Source organism: Camelina sativa, chromosome 19 (genome assembly GCF_000633955.1).
Source record: "Camelina sativa cultivar DH55 chromosome 19, Cs, whole genome shotgun sequence".
In the NCBI taxonomy this organism is placed as follows: domain Eukaryota; kingdom Viridiplantae; phylum Streptophyta; class Magnoliopsida; order Brassicales; family Brassicaceae; genus Camelina; species Camelina sativa.
In genome coordinates, this window is record NC_025703.1 from 8,386,661 (window position 1) to 8,409,070 (window position 22,410).

General features: G+C 37.1%; 3 protein-coding genes across 3 annotated transcripts; 1 reads left to right on the forward strand and 2 right to left on the reverse strand.

Moving 5' to 3' along the window:
* Positions 664-1,572, reverse strand: LOC109124867 (protein high chlorophyll fluorescent 107-like). The gene is made up of 2 exons (XM_019241550.1): positions 885-1,572; positions 664-755 (listed from the first exon to the last, which is right to left on the reverse strand). The coding sequence occupies exons 1-2, from the start codon at positions 1,467-1,469 to the stop codon at positions 717-719; spliced, it is 624 nt and encodes a 207-aa protein (XP_019097095.1). The 5' UTR covers positions 1,470-1,572; the 3' UTR covers positions 664-716.
* LOC104765550 (probable pectinesterase 67) lies at positions 2,866-4,681 on the reverse strand. Its single transcript, XM_010489276.1, has 5 exons — positions 4,386-4,681; positions 4,051-4,213; positions 3,756-3,962; positions 3,430-3,677; positions 2,866-3,342 (listed from the first exon to the last, which is right to left on the reverse strand). The coding sequence occupies exons 1-5, from the start codon at positions 4,634-4,636 to the stop codon at positions 3,177-3,179; spliced, it is 1,035 nt and encodes a 344-aa protein (XP_010487578.1). The 5' UTR covers positions 4,637-4,681; the 3' UTR covers positions 2,866-3,176.
* On the forward strand, positions 7,187-9,858 carry LOC104765551 (peroxidase 29-like). The gene is made up of 4 exons (XM_010489277.2): positions 7,187-7,509; positions 8,468-8,639; positions 9,097-9,306; positions 9,392-9,858. The coding sequence occupies exons 1-4, from the start codon at positions 7,255-7,257 to the stop codon at positions 9,802-9,804; spliced, it is 1,050 nt and encodes a 349-aa protein (XP_010487579.1). The 5' UTR covers positions 7,187-7,254; the 3' UTR covers positions 9,805-9,858.

The window sequence follows — 22,410 nt, forward strand, 5'->3', positions numbered from 1 at the left end:
TTGTTAACATCTAGATACAAGCAACCTTTTGAAACTAAATCATGTGACTGATAAGGAGAAGACAGGGGAGGCCAGAATTAGGTGTCATGAATATGGCAGTAGCACAGTAGCATTCTCTTTTTACACAATTATGAAGAGGATTAATCCTAGGGTGAAACTTATTCGAATGGCATTGTCCTATCAGCTCTTACCACAGTCATCTGATGATGCAAAACACTTACCAACCAACTGGCACAGCTCTTGGAGTTGCATATAGTGGCCTGCTTGAACAGGTACCTTGCCTGTTCATACCGACCAGCTTTGGCTTCCAATAAGGCAAGTGTTTGGTAGATATACTCATTTCGGCCACAAAACTTGAGACCTTTGGCTAACAAATTCCTAGCTTTACTAATATTTCCTTGTTTTATCTCCAGGTTTGCCCATCCATGCCAGGCTGCTACATGCTTCTTGTCAGCAACCGTAGCTGCATCAAACAATTCTCTCGCTCTTCTTACATTTCCCAACTTTTTTTCCAAGACTGCCCAACACTGTTCCAAAGAAAAAGGTATATGATATGCATTAGAAACAGAAAGCTGCCTTCAAGTGTATCAAGCAAACTGCTTTAAAACTATATAGCACCTGCCAAATGTATGCATTCTCTCCTTGTGTAGCTTGACACCCTTTCTCATACACGATCCGAGCATCGGCTAACTTGGATTGTTTGCTCAGTATCTTCCCTAACGCCACGTATGGTCTCCCATCCTCCGGCCAGTAAGCTATGCACTTAAAACCCAACAACACAGGATTAGTTTTAGTAGACGTCTTAATCCTTACATTAACCTCTCTAAACTATTCAAAGAGTCACAGAATTCGAGAACCAGGATTGCATGATAAAGCGATGTTACCTTCTCCAGTATCTTCTCAGCGTCTTTGTATCTGAAATTCCTAGCCAGAACCTTTGCTCTGTACAGAGATAAGTCCAAATTCACCGCAAGTGGCTTCTCTTGAGCCCTAGCAGCAGCCGCGGCTGAAGATGAAGACGACGACTCCGATCTCTCCGGCTCAAACATGGGCATCTTCTTGGCTATATTACTCAGACCAGCATCGATCCTCGCTGGATACTTTTTTCCCTCTTCCTCACTAGATTCCTTATCGGAATTCTCCAACAACGGCCGTCGAACTACCAACACTCCCTCCGTGTTAGATTCATCTCCCTCTCCCTCGCCGTTCGCAAATTCCTTTTGTTGCGATGAGACACCTGAAGAAGACCTGTCGACGACTGCACACAGAGACGTGTTCTTAGATGAGTACGGAGGATGCGTTAGAAACGATTGACCGGAGATTCCATGCGTTCCGATATGGATCTTCGCCGGTAATTTACAGAGATTCTCAGGAATTTGAGATGGGGCGAGAAACAAGAGAGAGAACGAAGAAGTATTCGCCTGAGAAGGTGATGAAGAAGAAGAAGTCGGGACGAAGAAGAAGTGCATTGTTTTTAAAAAAGCTTTTAACTGTTAAAAACCGTTTGCGAGAGCTTTCATGGAGGAGACTCAGACGGAGAAGGAAGCTAGGCGGGCTCGGGGAAGAAGAAGATGATTCTTTAAAAGACGAAGCTACCCCTAAATTAACATAAGTTTCCTGTATCTTCAATTGTTATATTAAGGGTGATTTGGTCATTGTCTGGAAGATACTACTGTACAATATCCGGCCACGTTGCTAAAGTTTTTGGATGGCTTTAGCTGAATTGGATTTCAGTGACACGTGGTCGTATCTTATTGGCTTGAAGCTNATGATAAAGCGATGTTACCTTCTCCAGTATCTTCTCAGCGTCTTTGTATCTGAAATTCCTAGCCAGAACCTTTGCTCTGTACAGAGATAAGTCCAAATTCACCGCAAGTGGCTTCTCTTGAGCCCTAGCAGCAGCCGCGGCTGAAGATGAAGACGACGACTCCGATCTCTCCGGCTCAAACATGGGCATCTTCTTGGCTATATTACTCAGACCAGCATCGATCCTCGCTGGATACTTTTTTCCCTCTTCCTCACTAGATTCCTTATCGGAATTCTCCAACAACGGCCGTCGAACTACCAACACTCCCTCCGTGTTAGATTCATCTCCCTCTCCCTCGCCGTTCGCAAATTCCTTTTGTTGCGATGAGACACCTGAAGAAGACCTGTCGACGACTGCACACAGAGACGTGTTCTTAGATGAGTACGGAGGATGCGTTAGAAACGATTGACCGGAGATTCCATGCGTTCCGATATGGATCTTCGCCGGTAATTTACAGAGATTCTCAGGAATTTGAGATGGAGCGAGAAACAAGAGAGAGAACGAAGAAGTATTCGCCTGAGAAGGTGATGAAGAAGAAGAAGTCGGGACGAAGAAGAAGTGCATTGTTTTTAAAAAAGCTTTTAACTGTTAAAAACCGTTTGCGAGAGCTTTCATGGAGGAGACTCAGACGGAGAAGGAAGCTAGGCGGGCTCGGGGAAGAAGAAGATGATTCTTTAAAAGACGAAGCTACCCCTAAATTAACATAAGTTTCCTGTATCTTCAATTGTTATATTAAGGGTGATTTGGTCATTGTCTGGAAGATACTACTGTACAATATCCGGCCACGTTGCTAAAGTTTTTGGATGGCTTTAGCTGAATTGGATTTCAGTGACACGTGGTCGTATCTTATTGGCTTGAAGCTATGAGGGAGATTCTTAGCCAGAGAACCTATAGACTCCGGTGCGGTCAAGTACATGGTTAAGTTCGAAGTCATCCAATCATATCTCGTCTTAGATAAGACCAAAACAAGGTCTGCTCTGCTCACTAATGAAAAAAGTTAAAATCATTTCCCAATATTCAGTTTCTTTTGAAAAAAGTTAGTCTACAACCATTTAAAATATTTCAATTTGGAATTATTTGTTTTAATTTTAGGTTACATAAATTATTAAAATGGAAACTATCTTATATATTAATGTGTGCAAAACAACACAAGAGTTTCCGATAACTCTAACAACATTTTAGAGTAGAACAAGAAAAAGAAAAAAAACAAAAAAAGAGAGAAAAACTGTCTCGTATAAAATATCGTCAAAGAAATTAAAGATGAAGTCTTCCTTCTTCATATATGTTTTTTTTTGTTTTTGTTTTCCAAGCCACACCAAAATGCGAAACGCCAAAAGCCAAAAGCCCAAACGTGACAGCATAATGAACTCTAAGACTTTTGCTGAAGCCAAACAGGGAGCCAAGATGTTCCATCAATAAAATCAATGGACAAGAAAGACTCAACTTCTTGTTTTGTAAGCTCTTTGGCCCAATCAGATCTTTGTTGCCTCTCAGCTCCAGGTCCATGACACTTATACTCTCCATGGTATAGATTCCTGATAAATCTCAAGAATATTAATACATTAACTAAATATTGTACTCGTCAAAATTAGGTAAAAAAGTTAATTAATCGAAAGACTAACTCGGTAGAGCCGTCGTAACTCCAGTTGGTCCAACCGTTAGGGACAACGGTCTTGGACAAGTAAGTTTTGGCAAAGATGACTCGAGAATAAGGTCCTTTGGCCCGGCCCAAGTAAACCTCATCAATTCCATACACTTTGCCTCTTATGAACACATAACCCGTATGTTCATCTGCGCTTTCTCTATGGTGAGCTGTGATTGACCCGTACGGTTTCACCCTCTTGTCCGATACCACAAATATCTCACAGTTCTGTAACGATATCGGGAATTAAAATTTCTTTTAGATATGCTATGATTTAGATAATGTGTATAGTGAGGAGAAACATACGTTGAAAATGGAAGTTGCACGACCGAAGATGAAGTCGATGGAGCCTTGGATGTAACACTGATGGTAGTAATGTCTACCTTTGTTATCAAACAAAGTGTTGTGCAAGCTGTAGAACGCACAATGGTAAAACGCTACTTTGTCAGCAGCCACAAACGCTGCAACCGATTGGTTCTCAGACGTGAATGCCATTCCGACGGGTGCATCATTCTATACATTCATAACATGCACGAATGTTATTATTTGACGTAATTGAAAAGAAAAACAAATTTCGAATATCTACAATTGTTATACGTACTCTGATGCTGATACCAAAAGCGACAAAATGATTAGCTTCAACTTTGAAAGTGGCTGAAGCAACATTATCGACCGAACTTTGCGAGGATTCGATCACCGTTTTGCCTTTTCCATTGCCCCTCATGAATATGAACGGCTTGTTCTCTGGAATGTGCACTCTCTCCCTTTTTCACAAAAAAAATATTAAAATCATCAAATTCAAAATCAGAAATGTTATACTAGTTAGTATATATTGGATTACTATGACTTGGTCGTATATACACATATATAGCAAGTTTTTGGGCATATCAAAAACTTTTAAATGCTTAAACCTCTAAAAAGTATATATATACGTACTTGTAGATTCCTTTACGGACATGGACGATAATCCAATTGGAGTTACCAACAGGGACAGCATCAATGGCCTTCTGAACCGAAGTGTAGTCTCCTTTGCCTTCAATATCGACAATTATCGATCTATTTGTTGCGATTTTTTCAGTTAGAAGTGGCGCATCGAATTTAGTCATTTGCATTGCTGATGCGTCCGAACCCCATACATACATTACAACTAGGGTTAGGACAAGGATCATTGCTATTCGATGATCCATATTTTCTTTTCTTTTTTTGTCGTTTTTCTTGGGGTTTTTAGTTTTTTTTTTAGAATGGAGATGTGAGAAAGATATTATATGGGTGAAAGAAGAGGTTTAATTTAAGAAAACAGGTTTTTAAATTTAGGTTTGTTCGTTGTGTTTGTTTAGTTTTGGGAGGTAAAGGATTTTGGAGGAAGAAATTGGTTTTTACTTAGAAATGTTTTGTTTTTATTTTTAGACATTTATTATTGATTAATGGACGATAAATACTTTGAAGTATATTTCTATCTTTGGTATTTAGAATGTAGGAAGATTGTGTTTGTTTGTGTAATGATGATACACTGTATAAACCGTTCATTCATTAACGTAATCAAAAGAAGTACTTCACTCAGGAGCCATTAAAATCTCAAGAGAAACGGCGCGCGGTCCTCATTGCTTATACCCTACAAAACATCCAACTAGATTTATATTTGGCATTACAAAATATTAATTGTAACAATGACATAGAAAATGAGTTCTGCCGACTTTTTATGAGACTTACATATGGAAAATCATTTTTAAATAAATCAAAGGAATAGTCCGAAAAAGCCAACGTAGTATCTACTATCTAGCGTTCCGTACGTCTTGAATTAAGAAGTCTGATTTTTTGCAAATGTGTTCGATTAATCAATAATCTTAAAATGTACTGCATGGTTCACACCCGATGTACGTATTAGTCGATTCCAACGTATAATGCAATATTTTAAAGTGGCAAAATATATGAATTGTATAGGCATATAGCTGTGATATAAAATACCTCATCTCGTATCTATAGGATATAATTTTTTGTCCTCGACGAATCCAGGAACCTCAAACTTGATGAGGAATGAGAAGCGGGGGCATAGGAAAAGGAATCTATAGCTTTGATGTTACTTGTGAAAGTTTACTACATNCATAGAAAATGAGTTCTGCCGACTTTTTATGAGACTTTGGTACATATGGAAAATCATTTTTAAATAAATAAAAGGAATAGTCCGAAAAAGCCAACGTAGTATCTAGCGTTCCGTACGTCTTGAATTAAGGAGTCTGATCTTTTGCAAATGTGTTCGATTAATCAATAATCTTAAAATGTACTGCATGGTTCACACCCGATGTACGTATTAGTGGATTCCAACGTATGATGCAATATTTTAAAGTGGCAAAATATATGTATTTGTATAGGCATATAGCTGTGATATAAAATGCCTCATCTCGTATCTATAGGATATATTTTTTTGTCCTCGACGAATCCAGAAACCTCAAACTTGATGAGGAATGGGAAGCGGGGACATAGGATAAGGAATCTATAGCTTTGATGCTACTTGTGAAAGTTTACTACATGACTCTAGTCGACAATAAATTAAATTGAAGTAATTTCTTTCTCAGTAGATAGTTAATTACAGTGTCATATATAGATAGAGTTTCACAGAAGCATTTACGTTTTCTAAATCACCACAATTACTATTAATGAATACTCTCATACACTTGTGGACCAAATTTGTATTAATAACCAATCTTTTGCGAGATAATACAGAGAAGAAAAAAAGTAATACTAGAAGAGTTTAAGGATGACGAAGGGGATATAGTGAAGTCACAGTGTTGGTCCTACTTTTGGAAAACAGCTATATGGACATTAGTTTCACCGCAAATTCATATTAATGAGTTCCACCATATTACCATCTGTCTCTGGTGTATCTAGAATCTACTAGCTCGTCGTTTACTACTACCCCTAATCTACTCGTCTTTTTCTACTAACCTTTATATGTGTGTATATAGACTATAGTGGATATAAAGATAATATAAACGCTTACGTGAAAATTAACCTAATAGTTCACATTATTCATACATGTTCTTTTTTACCCATTTCAATGTCTTGTCGTCTTCTCAATCAACTGTTACCTATAACCATTTATTGAATCAAACCGGTTCGCTATTTTTTTCTTCTTCTTTTGGTTCGCTCTACTTTCTGTAAAGCAAATGCGTGATTTCAATTCCCAGATAGGCAGGTACCACCAAACCAAACAAAAGTGCGATGTGGTTGGCTTACGAACTATTTCAATACAATCAGAAATGTATACTTTTTATCTGTCATCGCATTAATATTGATATATATTCGGTTCTGAAACTGTTAACCAGACTTAACCGGAAAATATAATTGACTTTAATTATTACTGCCAATTTTTAGGCGTTACACTTCAGCAAATATAATTATAATTCACGCTCCTCACTCCTCAGTTCAGTTTCTTTTAAGACTGATCAACCATTAAATCGACACAAATATTAACCGGTATAATTTCTAAAAACTAAAATCCAAGAGTTCAATCAAATATTAGTCATAGGCTGACAGCTACATAAGCCAACCCACTGATGTGGTTTCGTATAATGAAATCGAGAGGATAATCAAATTTAACCGAAAAAGTCATTAACCTATCAATCTAATATAACCAATTTCATATATTTTTTTTCGGTTGTGGTTATTATTAATATCACAGACACTTACTTTCTTCAACTTCCTATTTATACATACACTTCCAACTGCGAATACAAAAGTCATCTTCTCTTTAGCTACCGATATTAGTTACCTCCAATTCTGTACCCCCAAAAAAAAAAAAAAGGTGATGAAACCAAAGAGCAAAGTTGCAGAAGCTGCAGCTGCATCATGTGTTCTTGTCATCATAAGCTTGTTATGTACCTGCATTAATGGTGATCAAATGAAGACTAATTACGAAGGGACGTTATCTTATAGTTACTACGAAAAGACTTGTCCCAAAGTCGAAGAGATCGTGAGATCTTCACTTTCATCAATGTTTATTCTTGATCCTACTTCTCCTGCAGCCTTGCTAAGGCTTATGTTTCATGACTGCCAAGTTCAGGTTCTCTATCTCTAGCTAAATCATCATTCTCTCTTTTTCGCTCTAAGAAAATTTTCAATATATGTTTCCAACTTAATAGGTTTTGATTTAATTAACAAAAAAAAACTTAGTATATAGGGTTTGGTTTAACAAGTGTTTTCTCAATTATGTCAAGGATCCGGATTTATACATTTTACGTGAATAAACATATCAGCATGTCATGAATCTGATCGTTATTAATTATGTATAATATTCAGTCTTTAAAATTGCCAAAAGTGGACGTTCGTACATGATATATACCTAGTTTTAAAATTTTAATGGTATATAATTTTGTTCGAACACGTATCTGAGCTTTCTTTTTATTTTTTCTTTATATTTTTTTTATATAGTAAACGAGCCAAAGTTCACATATGACATATGCTTTTGCTAACTATGTAATATATAATGCATGTGATCGATAAATTAAATAATAATAATAATTAATGTAGAAACTGTACACGGAAAATTTGCTAAGACGACCACTTTAATTAGTTAAACATGTCACGGTCCAGTGTGGACTATATATGTAGGAAGAATGACGTATTTTTCCATATCAGTTGCGCGTCATGTCACTAACAACATAGGAACGTTAATCATGGTGTTGTGAATAAATTTTGAAGCATGTGTTACCAAAAAAGTAAAAGCAAACTACTGTATTTTCATTAATCGAATTTGGATACATACGTCAGTCTGCGAACACTGAACTAATACAATTTAGGAACAATTTCACGGAAAATAACGTACATGCATGAAAATTGAGTGTTTTCTATTGTAGTCATAATTTTTTATATGTTTTTTAATTAAAAAAAAAATGTTGAAGAAAAGTCACAATTTTTCGTATCCAATATAATATTTGAAAGAGATGGAGAGAAAACTCGAATATATCATTTTCTTGGTAATAATTTCATTTCATCTATCATCATTAATTGTCTTTAAATGGGGCTGTGACGCATCGATCCTACTCGAGCCAAGCGGGGACCAACAGTTCACGGAGATTGATTCAGTCAAGAACTTCGGAATCAGAAAGAGAGACCTGATTGGCTCTATCAAAACCTCACTGGAGACGGAGTGTCCCAAGCAAGTCTCATGCTCTGATGTAATCATCCTCGCCAGTGTCGTGCCTAGACTCCCGGAAGCCTAAGACAAAAAATAAAAATTTATACATTTTCGTGACAAAAATGTTATAACTTATAACTAAAATTAGATATATTTTTTTATAATAAATTATAGATAATTAGTACTTTGTTTTTAATCTATGAAAATAAAACTTTATGTTATATACTATAAATATATAATATTATACAATTTTTAAATCTATTTTCTTAATTAACACTTTATATCTACGAAAATACAATAATTTTTAAAAGTATATATTGTAAAATACTAGAGATAAATAGAGATACTTTTTAATATATTAAACAAATTTTTGAAACTTAAGAAAAAGAACATTGAAAATATATATTTTACTAATATATCAAATAATTATTTAAATTTGGGGACCAATTAGAAGGCCAATAAAATCTTAATATTAGGGGGCTTAAGGCAAATGCCTTTTTTTTTAACTTATAGGCATGGCCCTGATCCTCGCCGCCAGAGAAGCCGTAGCTCTCTCGCGAGGCCCATTCATCGCAGTGCCACTAGGAAGAAAAGACTCTCTCTCAACTCACAGCAAACACGTGGCAGACTCTGAGCTCCCTCCTTCCACTGCTGACGTGGACACCACCTTAAGTCTCTTTGCCGGCAAAGGCATGACCGTCGAAGAGTCCGTGGCCATCATGGGTATATATAGTTTTATGTATTTACTTCTTATAATAAATTATTATAAGACACTAATTCATATAATAAGACTTCCTCTCTCGTATAGGTTCACATACAATAGGAGTGACACACTGCAACAACGTACTATCGCGTTTCAATGATAACGCAAACGCGACAAGCGAGAACATGGATCCACGTTTCCAAACGTTTCTTCGTGTTGCTTGTCCAGAGTTTTCTCCAACCTCACAAGCCGCGGAAGCCACATTTGTTCCCAACGATCAAACTGCGGTGGTCTTTGATACAGCTTACTACAATGATGCCATCGCGGGACGTGGCAATCTCAGGATTGATTCGGAGATTGGAACTGACCCACGCACACGTCCGTTTGCTGAAGCGTTTGTGGCTGATCAAGACCGTTTCTTCAACGCCTTCTCTTCCGCGTTTGTAAAATTGTCGTCTTACAAAGTGTTAACCGGAAATGAAGGACTAGTTAGAAGCGTGTGTGACAAAATAGATTGATCTATATTATAATTATCGAATGTTAAATGACAAAATTATTATACAATCCGAAACAAACCTATTGAAACGTTTGGCAATATTCATCACAAGTTTTTTTTTTTTTTTGGTCAGCATCACAAGTTATTTAACAACCGGACTTAGAGCAATCCGGTTATCAAAAAGGTTAACCGTCAACATTTTTAATTATAATTATAAATATATATATATATATATATATTTTTTTAAAGGAGGAGGAAATTTTGCTTAAAAGCTTGCACTCTTTGCCTGAAATGGCACGAAGTTCAAACAAGAAAACAGCCCAATTTTAAAATTTTACATAAAAGATGCGACAACAATTCAAAACAGACCACACACTGATTCAACGATCAACTTATGGGCCTCAATCGTTTCGTGGCCAATAATTTGGTTATCTTCTTGGAGCAATTGCGTAAATAAATTTTGTTAATAACGATATTTTTTTTGTTATCTGATTTTATATTATAATATATTGAATATAAAAAAGGTGAAAACATAAAAATCACCTAAACTAAAACCAAACAAGAGAAACTTAAGCCGGCAGGAAATATATCTTCGGAGACTAGGACTAGTAGATGAACATAAACAACAGCCAAGACCTATAGTAAAAGTTTACAAAAAGGATGAGAGAAAGATCAAAGATCAAAAACTGCCCAACTGAAACTGAGCGAATTCCACTAAGCTTTTTCAAAGAACCTGTAAGCGCCGGAGAGTACCCAGAAGACCAGAAGCACTAAGAGAGCACACCGTAGCTGAACCATCATCAAAACGGCAGGAACGAAAGCAGAATTCATACCATCACAAAGAAACAGAAACCATAACCACCACAACAAACCAGAACCCCATGGAGGGCGATCCAAACTAGGAGCAAAGGAGAACCTTGCGAATCGACCTAAGACAAATCAAGGAAGACCAGCAGCTCTTACACGCGGACCCTCGTCGACCCAAGTTCAGCCATCTACAGACCAAAAACTGGTAACCTCCTCGCAAGAGAAGAGCTGAAGGACGATTCCACTGCTATTGTCAAGAACTCCACTCCAAGACTCCAAAAAGCCACAGAGGAGAGCTAGTAGATGACTAGCAACAAAAAAACATCCAAATGACAAGCACAAGGAGCGATACCTAGCTCGCAATGCCAACCCTAACTGACCAACAAACCCAACCTAGCAGAAGATCTCCGAACCACTACAAACCCTTAACCGGAGAAGGCATACTAGCGAAGAAAACACAAACCACAACTCAAAGCAAACTAAAACCTTGGGTAAAAGCCACAACGACACTAAAACCAACATAGCTTTGATGAAAAACCCGCAAACAAGAGAAGAGAGAGACAAGATAGATACAATACCAGACCAAGAGACGACACACGTTCGTCTCCTTCAAACCACTAGCGATAGGAGCACCACCAGATCTGAGCCACAACCTAGATTAATCCGTTAAGAAACAGATCCGTCTCTAACCACATCCAGCTCTCACCGCTGATGGCTTCCCCTTCTACAGCCGTTCTTCGCTTCGCTTCAAAGAGGATTTTAACGACAAGACCGCTACAACTCTGATCGCAAACAGATCTAAACCAAACAGACCAAAGAAAGACAAAGACTAAAGACAAAGATTAAGACAAGGTTCTACACCCTCCCACAGCTCCGGCAATGAGTCCGTCAGCCGGAGAGGGCAGATCAAAAATCTAAAAGTTTTGCCACAGCGGCTAGAATAGAGAGAGAATTTTAGGGCGAACCCGTGAAACAGGTTGGTCAACTTTTGACCAATAACAACATTATTTAAATAAATAAATAAAACCAAAAAAAAAGAACAAAACATTAAATATATTCTACCAAGTAATGAATATATGGGTTCAAGCCTTTATACTTCGAGTCTGAGATTGAGTTTGGGAATGGAGAGCAGACTATTGTCTCTTTGCGTTATGAGCGGCTTTTTGGTTATTGTATCCGGTGCTTCAGTTTGTGTCATGATGAAACTCATTGTGAGGAAGCAAATGGTGTCCAAGTGCCTGAGTCTAATCCTTCTCTGGAGGAGGCCAATGGTGCTCGTCGGTTCCAAAGCTACAGAGGTGCGGTAGGAGGAGAGAGGAGAAGACAGGGTGGTCAGTAGACCAAATTTCCGGTTGCAAATAACAATCGGGCCATTGGAGAGAGTTCTAGACAAGGGTTCCAGCGGAACACATCACGACAACATCAGGGGGGTCAGAGGGTTCATTCTCGTTCACAGGAAGAGTCTTCTTATAGCCCACGGAGGTGTACTGATTCGGCAAGGTTGGGGGAACAGGGAGGTACAACACATGTTTCCTCTCCTATTCGAGAGCCTGTTGCAAAGGAGGGAGCGGGAATGGTTAGTGTGGTTTCCCCGGTGTCACAAGGGGTGGTGCAAGTCCAGAAAAAGGTGCGCAAGGCACTGTTTCAGGAGGACACAACATGTGCACATGAGGATGTAGAGGAGCAGCTCTCTGCGCAGCTATCCGAGCAGGTGGGTCTTATGGTTACAAGTCCTGAAGAGGTTTCTTTCATTGCTCCGGTGGTGGAGGACCATGTTACTACATCGGAGGTGATAGAGGATCCTGTTGCGGACCCTACTGCGGATTCTCAGGAATCCATTGCTATGGATGCTGATGATCTCAGGTCGGAGGCTATGGAGGAGAGTGGTGAGGCTATCTAAGCAACGGATGACATTATTCCATCTGTGGATGCCGGCTCAGGTATTCCAGAGTTTGTTGTGTCTTCTTAGGTTCAGGAAGAGTCGATGGGGACTGTTGAGGGTAATGTTTTACCAGTGGAGAAGGTGATTAAGCCAAAGGGGGGCGGCTGATGAAGGGAGGGGGTCAAAGAAGCTGAATGTTTATTTCTGCAACACTCCTAAGAAGAGGCCAGCCCCTAAGGGCCCATATCAGGGGGGTGATGGTCGTAATCCTAAGAACCAGGACATGGGGAAAGGAGCGGCAAGTGGCGACAAGCCACCAAAACAAATCGGTTGATAAATGAAGGATCTTGAACTGCCAAGGCCTGGGTAATAAGGCAACTATTGGACATCTTAAGGATCTTTGGTTTCAGCATCGTCCTGATTTCTTGTGTCACTCATAAACAAAGTAATCTTTTTCTTTTCCAGAAAACTTTGTAGGCCATTTTGGCTATTTAAATTTAATAACTGTTGATCTTCTCGGTTCAAGTGGTGGTTTAGCACTCTTTTATAATAAAGATGATTTCAATGTTTCAATTCTTTTTCAGTCGGATCGAATGATTAATCTTGAGGCAGTTTATAAAGGAAAAACTTTCAATTTAACATTTACTTATGGGGATCCAGTCCCTAAAAAACGGGATTTGGTTTGGGAAAGATTAACAAGGATGGGTGTGACTAGGAATTTACCCTGGTTTGTTATTGGGGATTTCAACGAGTTAACAGGGAATTATGAAAAGAAGGGGGCAAGCTCCGCCATGCGTCTTATTTCCGCTCTTTTAATTGCATGATTCTAGATTGTGGTTTTCTGGGTTATCCATACCTGGGGGATTTCTTGTCATGGCGGGGCTGGCGGGATAAAAAACCAATACGCTGTCGGTTGGATCGAGTTTTGGGAAATGAGGACTGGCATGATATCTTCCTGGATACTGTTATAGAGTATTTTCCTATGATTGCCTCAGATCATAAGCCTCTTTTGGCTTTTATAGGAGCAAAGTACCCACGGGGGAAGCGACGTTTTGTTTTTGATAGGCGGTGGATTGGGAAGGACGGCTTGATGGGTATTATCTCTACAGGTTGGGCGAGTAATAGGAGCCAGGAACAGGGGGATTTTGTGGGTAAGGTGGTTAATTGTCGGCGGTCAATCTCGAGATGGCGGAAGGCACAAGTTCCGGTTGGAAGGGATATAATTGAGGATTTGAAACATAAGCTAATTGTGGATCAGGCGAAAGATGCGGCTAATCCGGCATACATTACTGTGCTGCATTCACAATTGCGTGAAGCCTATCGGGATGAAGAAATTTATTGGTATCAGAAAAGTAGGAATCGGTGGATGCGGGTGGGGGATAGGAATTTAATGTATTTCCATGCACAAATGAAGCAACGGAGGGCTCGAAACCGGATTGTGGGACTTTTTGACAAAAATAATAATTGGTCTACGGACGATGATGCTATTCATAATACAGCGGTGTCTTGTTTTGAGGAGTTGTTTACAACTATTACGCCGGCTAATTGTGAGGAAATTTTAAGGGAAGTACATACTGCGATCAGCGATGAGGATAATGACCGCCTGACCGGTATTGCAACGGAGAAGGAGGTCAGGGCAGCTTTATTTATGATGCATCCGGATAAAGCATCAGGTCCAAATGGGATGACAGCTCTATTTTTTCAGAAGGCATGGAGTGTGGTAAAAACAGATTTGATTTCATTGGTCAACTCTTTTTTTTACATAGGGTTCTTTTGACAAGAGGTTGAACACAACACATATTTGTTTAATTCCCAAGGTGGCAAAGCCAACACAGATGGCTGAGTTACGGCAGATTAGTTTGTGTAATGTGGGTTACAAGATTATATCAAAAAATTTATGCCAACGCTTACAGCGGGTGTTAACGGGTCTTATTTCGGAGACTCAATCGGCCTTTGTTCCAGGCCGCTTGATTTCAGATAATATTTTGACGCGCAGGAAATGTTTCATGGGCTCCGTACTAATCAATCTTGCAAATCGAAGTTTACGACCATAAAGACATATATTAGTAAGGCGTATGATCGAGTAGAATGGATTTTTATTGAAAAGGTGCTTCGGAAAATGGGTTTCTCAGAGAAATGAATTTCTTGGATTATGTTTTGTGTTACCTCGGTGGAATATCAGGTTTTACTGAATGGACAACCGAATGGGCTTATCAAACCAGCTCGGGGTTTGAGGCATGGGGATCTATTATCGCCATATTTGTTTATTTTATGTACGGAAGTTCTCATTTCCAATATTTGGAAGACGGAAGCGGACAAATTGATTACAGGTATTAAGGTGGTGAATCAATGTCCACCAATCACTCATCTGTTGTTTGCGGATGATAGTTTGTTCTTTTGTAAAGCAACTAAGGAAGAATGTGGGGCTATACTAGGGGTCTTGAGGAACTATGAGGCGGCTTCGGGTCAACAAATAAACTTAACAAAATCTTCGCTTCAATTTGGTCACAAGGTGCTAGAGGAAACGAAAGTGGAAATGCATTCGGTTCTTGGTATTTCAAATTTAGGTGGCATGGGGTCGTATTTGGGTTTGCCGGAGAGTTTGGGGGGATCTAAAACAAAAGTTATTTCTTTTGTCCGGGACAAGCTTCAGAGTCGCACTATGCGTTGGACGTCGAGACTTCTTTCGAAGGGGGGAGAAAGAAGTGATGATTAAGTCTGTGGCTACTGCTGTTCCGACGTTTGTGATGTCATGTTTTCGGGAGCCGAAAACAATTACGTCCAAGCTTACTAATGCTATAGCAAATTCTTGGTTGAGTAATAACGGCTAGTCTGAGTATGCATTGGTTAGCCTGGGAGAAACTTTGTTCTAGTAAGCAAGTAGGAGGTTTGGGTTTCCGGAAAATAGATGATTTTAACACGGCCCTGCTGGCCAAGCAGTTATGGAGGCTGATCGACGCCCCAAATTCTCTTTTCGCAAGAGTTTTCAAAAGTCGGTATTATCAGAATTCAAACCCTATGGAACCTATTAAATCATACTCTCCATCTTATGGTTGGCGAAGTATTGTTTCCGCTAGATCTCTGGTAAGTAAAAGGCTTATTAAACGGGATGGCTCGGGGATACTGTTTCTTTCTGGACAGATCCATGGAGTCCAGCCAAATCCCCGAGACCAGCTTTAAGTAAGGATTCGTTTAAGGATCCTTTACTTCAAATTTCAGATCTTATTGATCGCAGTACAAACACATGGCGAATGGATCGGCTAGCTGACCATTTCGATCCAGTGGATGTGGCTTTGATAGGTGCCATATCTCTGAGTATAACTCCGCATGGGGATTTGCTAGGATGGCATTTTACGAAATCGGGTAAGTACACGGTTAAGTCAGGGTATCAAACGGCACGGGTGGTGGTTCCTACTGGAACGTCGACATTGGTTTGTGGTCCTGAAATAAATCCTTTTAAGGCTAGTGTTTGGAAAGTCAAGTGTGCCCCAAAAATTCAGCATTTTATGTGGCAAGTACTTTTTGGATGTCTCTCGGTTACGGTGAATTTACGTCACCGGGGTATTGTGTGTGATTTGGAGTGTGCTCGATGTGGTGCTCCGTTGGAAACAATAAATCATGCCTTATTTCAATGTCCGCCTGCCCGTCAGGCTTGGGCTCCTTCAAATGTTCCAATAGGCACAATTGGTTTTCCAACATATTCGGTTTTTGCAAATGTGGACATTTTCTAGGGGCACAAAATTCAGGGTTGCAAGTTTTTGCATTTCCTTGGATTATGTGGTATATTGGAAAGCGAAGAATGTCTGGGTTTTTGAAAATGAGGTGGAACGGCCCCACGAGATTGCACGACTGGTGGCCACTGAGGCGACAGCCTGGACAGCGGCTCAAGTTGAAGAGGAGGTGGATGGTTTTGAATTTCCAATTCTAGGTCCTCGGTTGGAGAGAGGACGTGTTTCCCTCCCTACAGTTTTTACCGGCTACCGTTGTTTTGTTGATGGCTCTTGGAAAGATACATACAATTTTGCAGGTGCAGGCTGGGTGTGTAAGTCAGCTCAGGAACCTCCCCGCTCATGGGCGCTTCGAATTTTCGGTGAAGTCTTTCCCCTCTTCATGCTGAGGTCGAAGCTTTCGTTTGGGCCCTGCGATGTATGATAGGACATGATTTCAGAGATGTGGTTTTCTACACAGACTGCTCAGATTTGGTGAAGATGGTGTCTTCACCCTCAGACTGACCAGCCTTCTCAGCTTACCTCAACGACATCACGGTGGATATGGAAGAATTCAGAAGTTTCTCGTTGACTTTGATATCAAGGAATGCAAATGTTCTTGCGGATCGACTAGCGCGACAAGTTCGTACCCAACCGCATGTAGTTACTTATGTAAACCATTCCCCTCCCAATTGGCTCGTTTGAGCTAATATGTTTCGATTTTTTTGATAAAAAAAAGTCATGAATATATGGAAGAGACAGTCGGGTCAGGTGGTCCGTGTGGAGAGACTAATTGGATGGTCTGCTCCGTCCCGGGGCTGGGTGAAGGTGAACACGGATGGCGCATCACGAGATAACCCGGGTCTAGCTGCTGCAGGAGATGTGTTACGAAATTTAGAGGAGGAATGGTGTGGAGGATTTGCCTTAAACACTGGCTGATGTACTGCACCTCTTGCAGAATTATGGGGTGTGTACTATGGTTTGGTTATGACATGGGAGAAGCGGTTAACGCGGGTGGAATTGGAAGTTGATTTTGAGAACGTGATTGGTTTTCTCAAGACAGGGATAGGGGAATTGCACCCACTGTCTTTCCTAGTACGCTTGTGCCATGGTTTTATCGCTAGGGACTGGATAGTCCAAATTACTCATTTATATAAAGAGGCTAACCCTTTGGCTGATGGGTTAGCTAACTATGCATTTATATTGCCGTTAGAATTTCATTTTGTCCTCAGCTCCTGCTGATGTTGGTTCGATTTTGAGTGAGGATGCGACTGGGACTGCACGCCCAAAGAGAGTTATTTTGTAATGCGTTTGTTTTTGTTTTTGAATAAATGATGGGGTAACACCCCCGTCCCCTACCCAAAGAAAAAGTAATGAATATATGGAAACTTGTATATTAATTATAGGGATACGACTCAATTTGACAAAACTGCGGAACAAGGAATTCGTATATCTCTGTCCAAATAATATGGATCAAATTATAAACTTTATGGGAACAAAGACTATGCATATATTTTAATTTGGAAAGTGTCCGGTTAAAAGAGTAAAGTGCTGATTAAACATATATTAAATAAAAGATTATTACAATATCAACACTACATTATAAGTTTGACTGAAGTAATCATCAACATAAACTTCGATTGACAAAAATAAAATAAAAAAATTGGACGAATCATCATGGGTGGTATGAAAGCATTCTTAGCCTTCTTTGTAATTATTATCTTCATAAGTGCAACTACATCTCGAGCACAGAAAACGACGACAGTGGTGATTCGTAATGATCTTGAAGGTGGTTTGACGCTAGGGCACCATTGCAAATCAGGGGATAATGATCTTGGTTTCGGGACTTTAGCACCAGGTGAATCGTGGTCGTTTGGATTTAAACCGGATATATTCGGCCGGACTTTGTTTTTCTGTAAGTTCAGTTGGGAAAATGGAAGTCATTATTTTGATATCTACAAACAGGGTAGAGACAAAGAGTATAAAGAGTTTGGATGCAGAAGATGCGAATGGAAAATACGGAAGCAAGGACCTTGCAAGCTTATCAACAAGACGCCCAACTTCTTTGATCTTTGTTTTCCATGGACATAAAAAAATTTTGGAGCAAAAATAACAAAACATTGTAACGTATAATGTTAGAACTACAACGAGCTTTTCTCTTTCATTTTCATACTTACAATTCACATACCGTTGTTTTTTTTAGCATACATTAATGGACTAAAGTTCAGCTATATAAAAAAAACATTCTAAACAGAGAACAAGTTACTATTTACTAATATTACAACAGAAAAAAAAACAAATGTAAATATCACTTTAATCGATCTCCGGACGACAACCAAAAAAAAAAAAAAATCGATCTCCAGACTGAACTCAGGACTCTCATACGATAAACTTATTCTTCGGGCATCGGTTGTGCTATATAATATAGGTTAAGATGTATTTCAATTAAAACAGTACGTGGACACAAGGCAAAGGTTTGTTCAAATCATTCTCACGTCTATTTAGGTCTTCATTGGAAGAGCAGAACAAGCTTTTTTAATTTTATCATCCAATCAATATTTATTAGGATAGCATATAAGGGAGCATTTAGAAGCTGCATATGCTCCCACATGCTCTCTTCCTGTATGCTCTCATTTGAAGCATTTCCCATACATTTAACTCTAAAATATTAATATATATTAAAATTATTTTAAATAATTAATTTATTTTGTAAAAATAGAAAATTATGATTTCATAAAAGATAAATTTATTTGTTATAAGATAATATATATGAGAAACTACTTAATGTTATTATTTAAAATAATATAATAATTTATTTATTACATTAAAATATTAATGTGGATATAACATTTATATTATATATTATTGTTTTATTATAGTTTACTGTGTTATATTATATATATATTAAAAAAATTTTGAAATTAAAAATGTAAATATAGATATAAACTTTTATAAAAAATTATAATATATATTAATTATTTGTAGTTAATGTGTTACATTATAGATATATATAATTAAAATTATTAAATTACACATTTATATATATATCTATCTTAACACTTTAGAAGTACATTTTTGTGCCATTCTCTATTATCTTTGTATCCAAACAAGTCTCAACTAAATTCTCTACAATCCTTACAACCAAACACAATCATTTCCTTATTTGATAATATTAATTTCCTAAAATATATCTATATAATTTAAATAAATATGTTAGATTAAAATATAATTCTCCTTTCATTTTTATTTAATCTTATATTTAATTATTTTAATCACTATTCAATACATAAAGTTAATAAAATTTTAGATTTTTTTCAGCATATAATGTGATTTGAATTTTTATAAACGGATATATATATTAAAAATTATCTTAGGATATTTGTAACCAAACAAGTATATCCACATATAGAGCTCGGAATACATTTTTAGAGTTCATTAGGGTGTCATCACTTTTTGCCAACTTCGGGTCGGGTTTTTAACTAAAATTATAATCGATTCAATGATCCGGATCCTCCTTAAGATTGCCGAATATTTTGGGCTAGTTTTTAATTCATAACATACTTATTACATACAATTAATGCCAATTAATGCTCATTGTATCTTAGAAAATATCTAATTTGCATGTCGAATTTTTAGGACCGAGTTTGACAAAAAGAATTGATAACCCAATTTATGTAATCACATCCTCTTAATTGCATCCCTATAATATAGCAACTAATTTAAGATGAATACATCTTAGGAAATATCTAATTTGCGTTTAATAAACGATTACATATTTGGTAAGATCTCATTAGCTTTAAATGTATACTATTAATCCGATAATATCAATTGAGAATCATAATAAGAATATAACAGATCATTCATTCCTAAATCATAACTAACAAATCGTAAAATGTATATTCTCAACTTGCGAATCAAGAATTTCTACAAAACTCTACCTACAACGGTTAACAATATATATATCAACAAAATAATAGACCTGTGGTGTACCACGGGGTAAAACCTAGTAAAATTTATAAAATTACACATTTATATATATAACAATTTCTAAATTTTATTAGATGTAAAATATATTTTTTTTAAAATTATATAGCAATGAATGATAATTAATTTTTTAATGAAACACATTTAAATTATATTTTTATAATTAATATCATATATTAAATATAAATATAATATCTAATACTCCACTGTTATACCAATCAACTAAATGTGTTATATTAATCAGAACATACAGCTCATGCACCTTAATCCTTATGCTGCATAATGGTAATGCTCTAGTATATGTTGTCCGTTAGCTTAATCGTAATGTCGATAAAACATATGTGTGATGTGTATAGTGTGGCCAATATAATAAGAAAACTCGGGTCTTTGTTAATGGTTTCCACCAATGACGTGTCCGATGAATTCATAGGCTTTATAAAATTAGAGTCCCATTCCATATTGTAGATTACACATACAGTATGTGTCTTAGTGATAACAACAAACGCATATCGATTCCAGTCCAATTTCATGAGTCCGAAACTGAGTGAGTCAAAACGTAGTGCAGGATCTAGCGGTAAATAGATTCGGACATAACAACCTATCAAAGTTAAACGCATGTTGGGTGAACCGTGAATGGGAATATACTAGTCCCCGCGTGGGAAGGCTTTTATCATCGAGTAGTGGAAGTGAAAACATATACTGTACTTTTCTTTAATCTTTCTGTGGCCAATAATTGTTTATTCTGTTGGAGCAATTGTGTAACTAATTTTTGTCAATAACAGCAAAATTATTATTAAAAAAAAAACCAAAGAAAGAACAGGACATTCAAGAGTCAAGGGTAATATGTGTTTTTTTTTTTTTTGACAACAGGGTAATATGTGTTCTACAGGTATGAATATAAATAATTAAAAATAAATTATAAGTTTATGGTCAAATGAAAAAAATTATGGTAAAAAAAAACTATGCATAGAATTTAATTTGGGAAAGTGTATGGTCAAAAGAGTAAAGTGTTGATTTAACATGTTACGGAAATATAATGAAAGATTATTACAGTATCAATACTAACTTATAAGTTTTGTTGAAGTTAGTCATCATCAACATAAACTTCGATATTAACAAACAAACAAAATATATATTGGACGAATCATCATGGGTGGTGGTACGAAAACATTCTTAACGTTCTTTGTGATGACTATGCTCGTAAGTGCAACTATATCTCGAGCCCAGAAAACGACGACAGTGGTGATTCGTAATGATCTTGCCATCTTGGAGGTAGTTCAACGACGCTACGGTACCATTGCAAATCAAAGGACGATGATCTTGGATACCGGAGTTTAGCACCAGGTAGATCGTGGTCGTTTGGATTTAAACCGAATATTTTCGGCTGGACTTTGTTTTTTTGTAAGTTTAGTTGGGAAAACGAAATTCATTATTTTGATATCTACAAACATAGAAATAAAAAAAATAAGACGGTCATCATCTATGATTTTTGTTTTCCTTGGAACATTAGGATATCGAAATTTTTTTGGAGCAAAATAATAAAAAATATATTAATAATATTGTAAAGTGAAACGAGCTTATTTCTTTCATAATTACATTTACATATCTTTTTTATCATATGAAAATTGTTATATAGAGTAATAGTCTAATAGAGAACATTAGTTATATATTAAGAAAAAAATAGAGAGCAAATTAATTGATCGAATGAATCCCACACACACTATTTACTATGGCCACATAAAAAAAAAAGGATGACAACATCAGTTTAATCGATCTTGGAGACTGAACTCACTCAATTCAGAACTCATTGTACTATATTCAATACCAGTGGTGCTATATACGTTAAGATGTATCCTACTATATTAATTGAGAAGTACATTTATAAAAATAACATTAAAAGTGTAAAAAATAATTACATTAAAATGCCATTAGAAATAGTAAAAAAAATAGTTAGGATCCTTAAGAATAATTAAAATAATTTAACTAGGATAAAAAAAATTAGTGTATTAAAAATAAGATATTAAGAAATATCCATTCAATTAAACAGCTAAAATTTTTACAGATTTTTTTGGCAATAATTTCTACAGCAATTATCTGATTGTAAGTAGGCTGAATGAATTGCTAATAATAAATAACAATATAACAAAAAAAACTATTTCAAATTTAATTTAAATAAAATGTTCAGCACACGGTTTAACGTGGGTTAATACCTAGTTTCTGTAAGAGATATGAAAAGGATTCTCCTTTA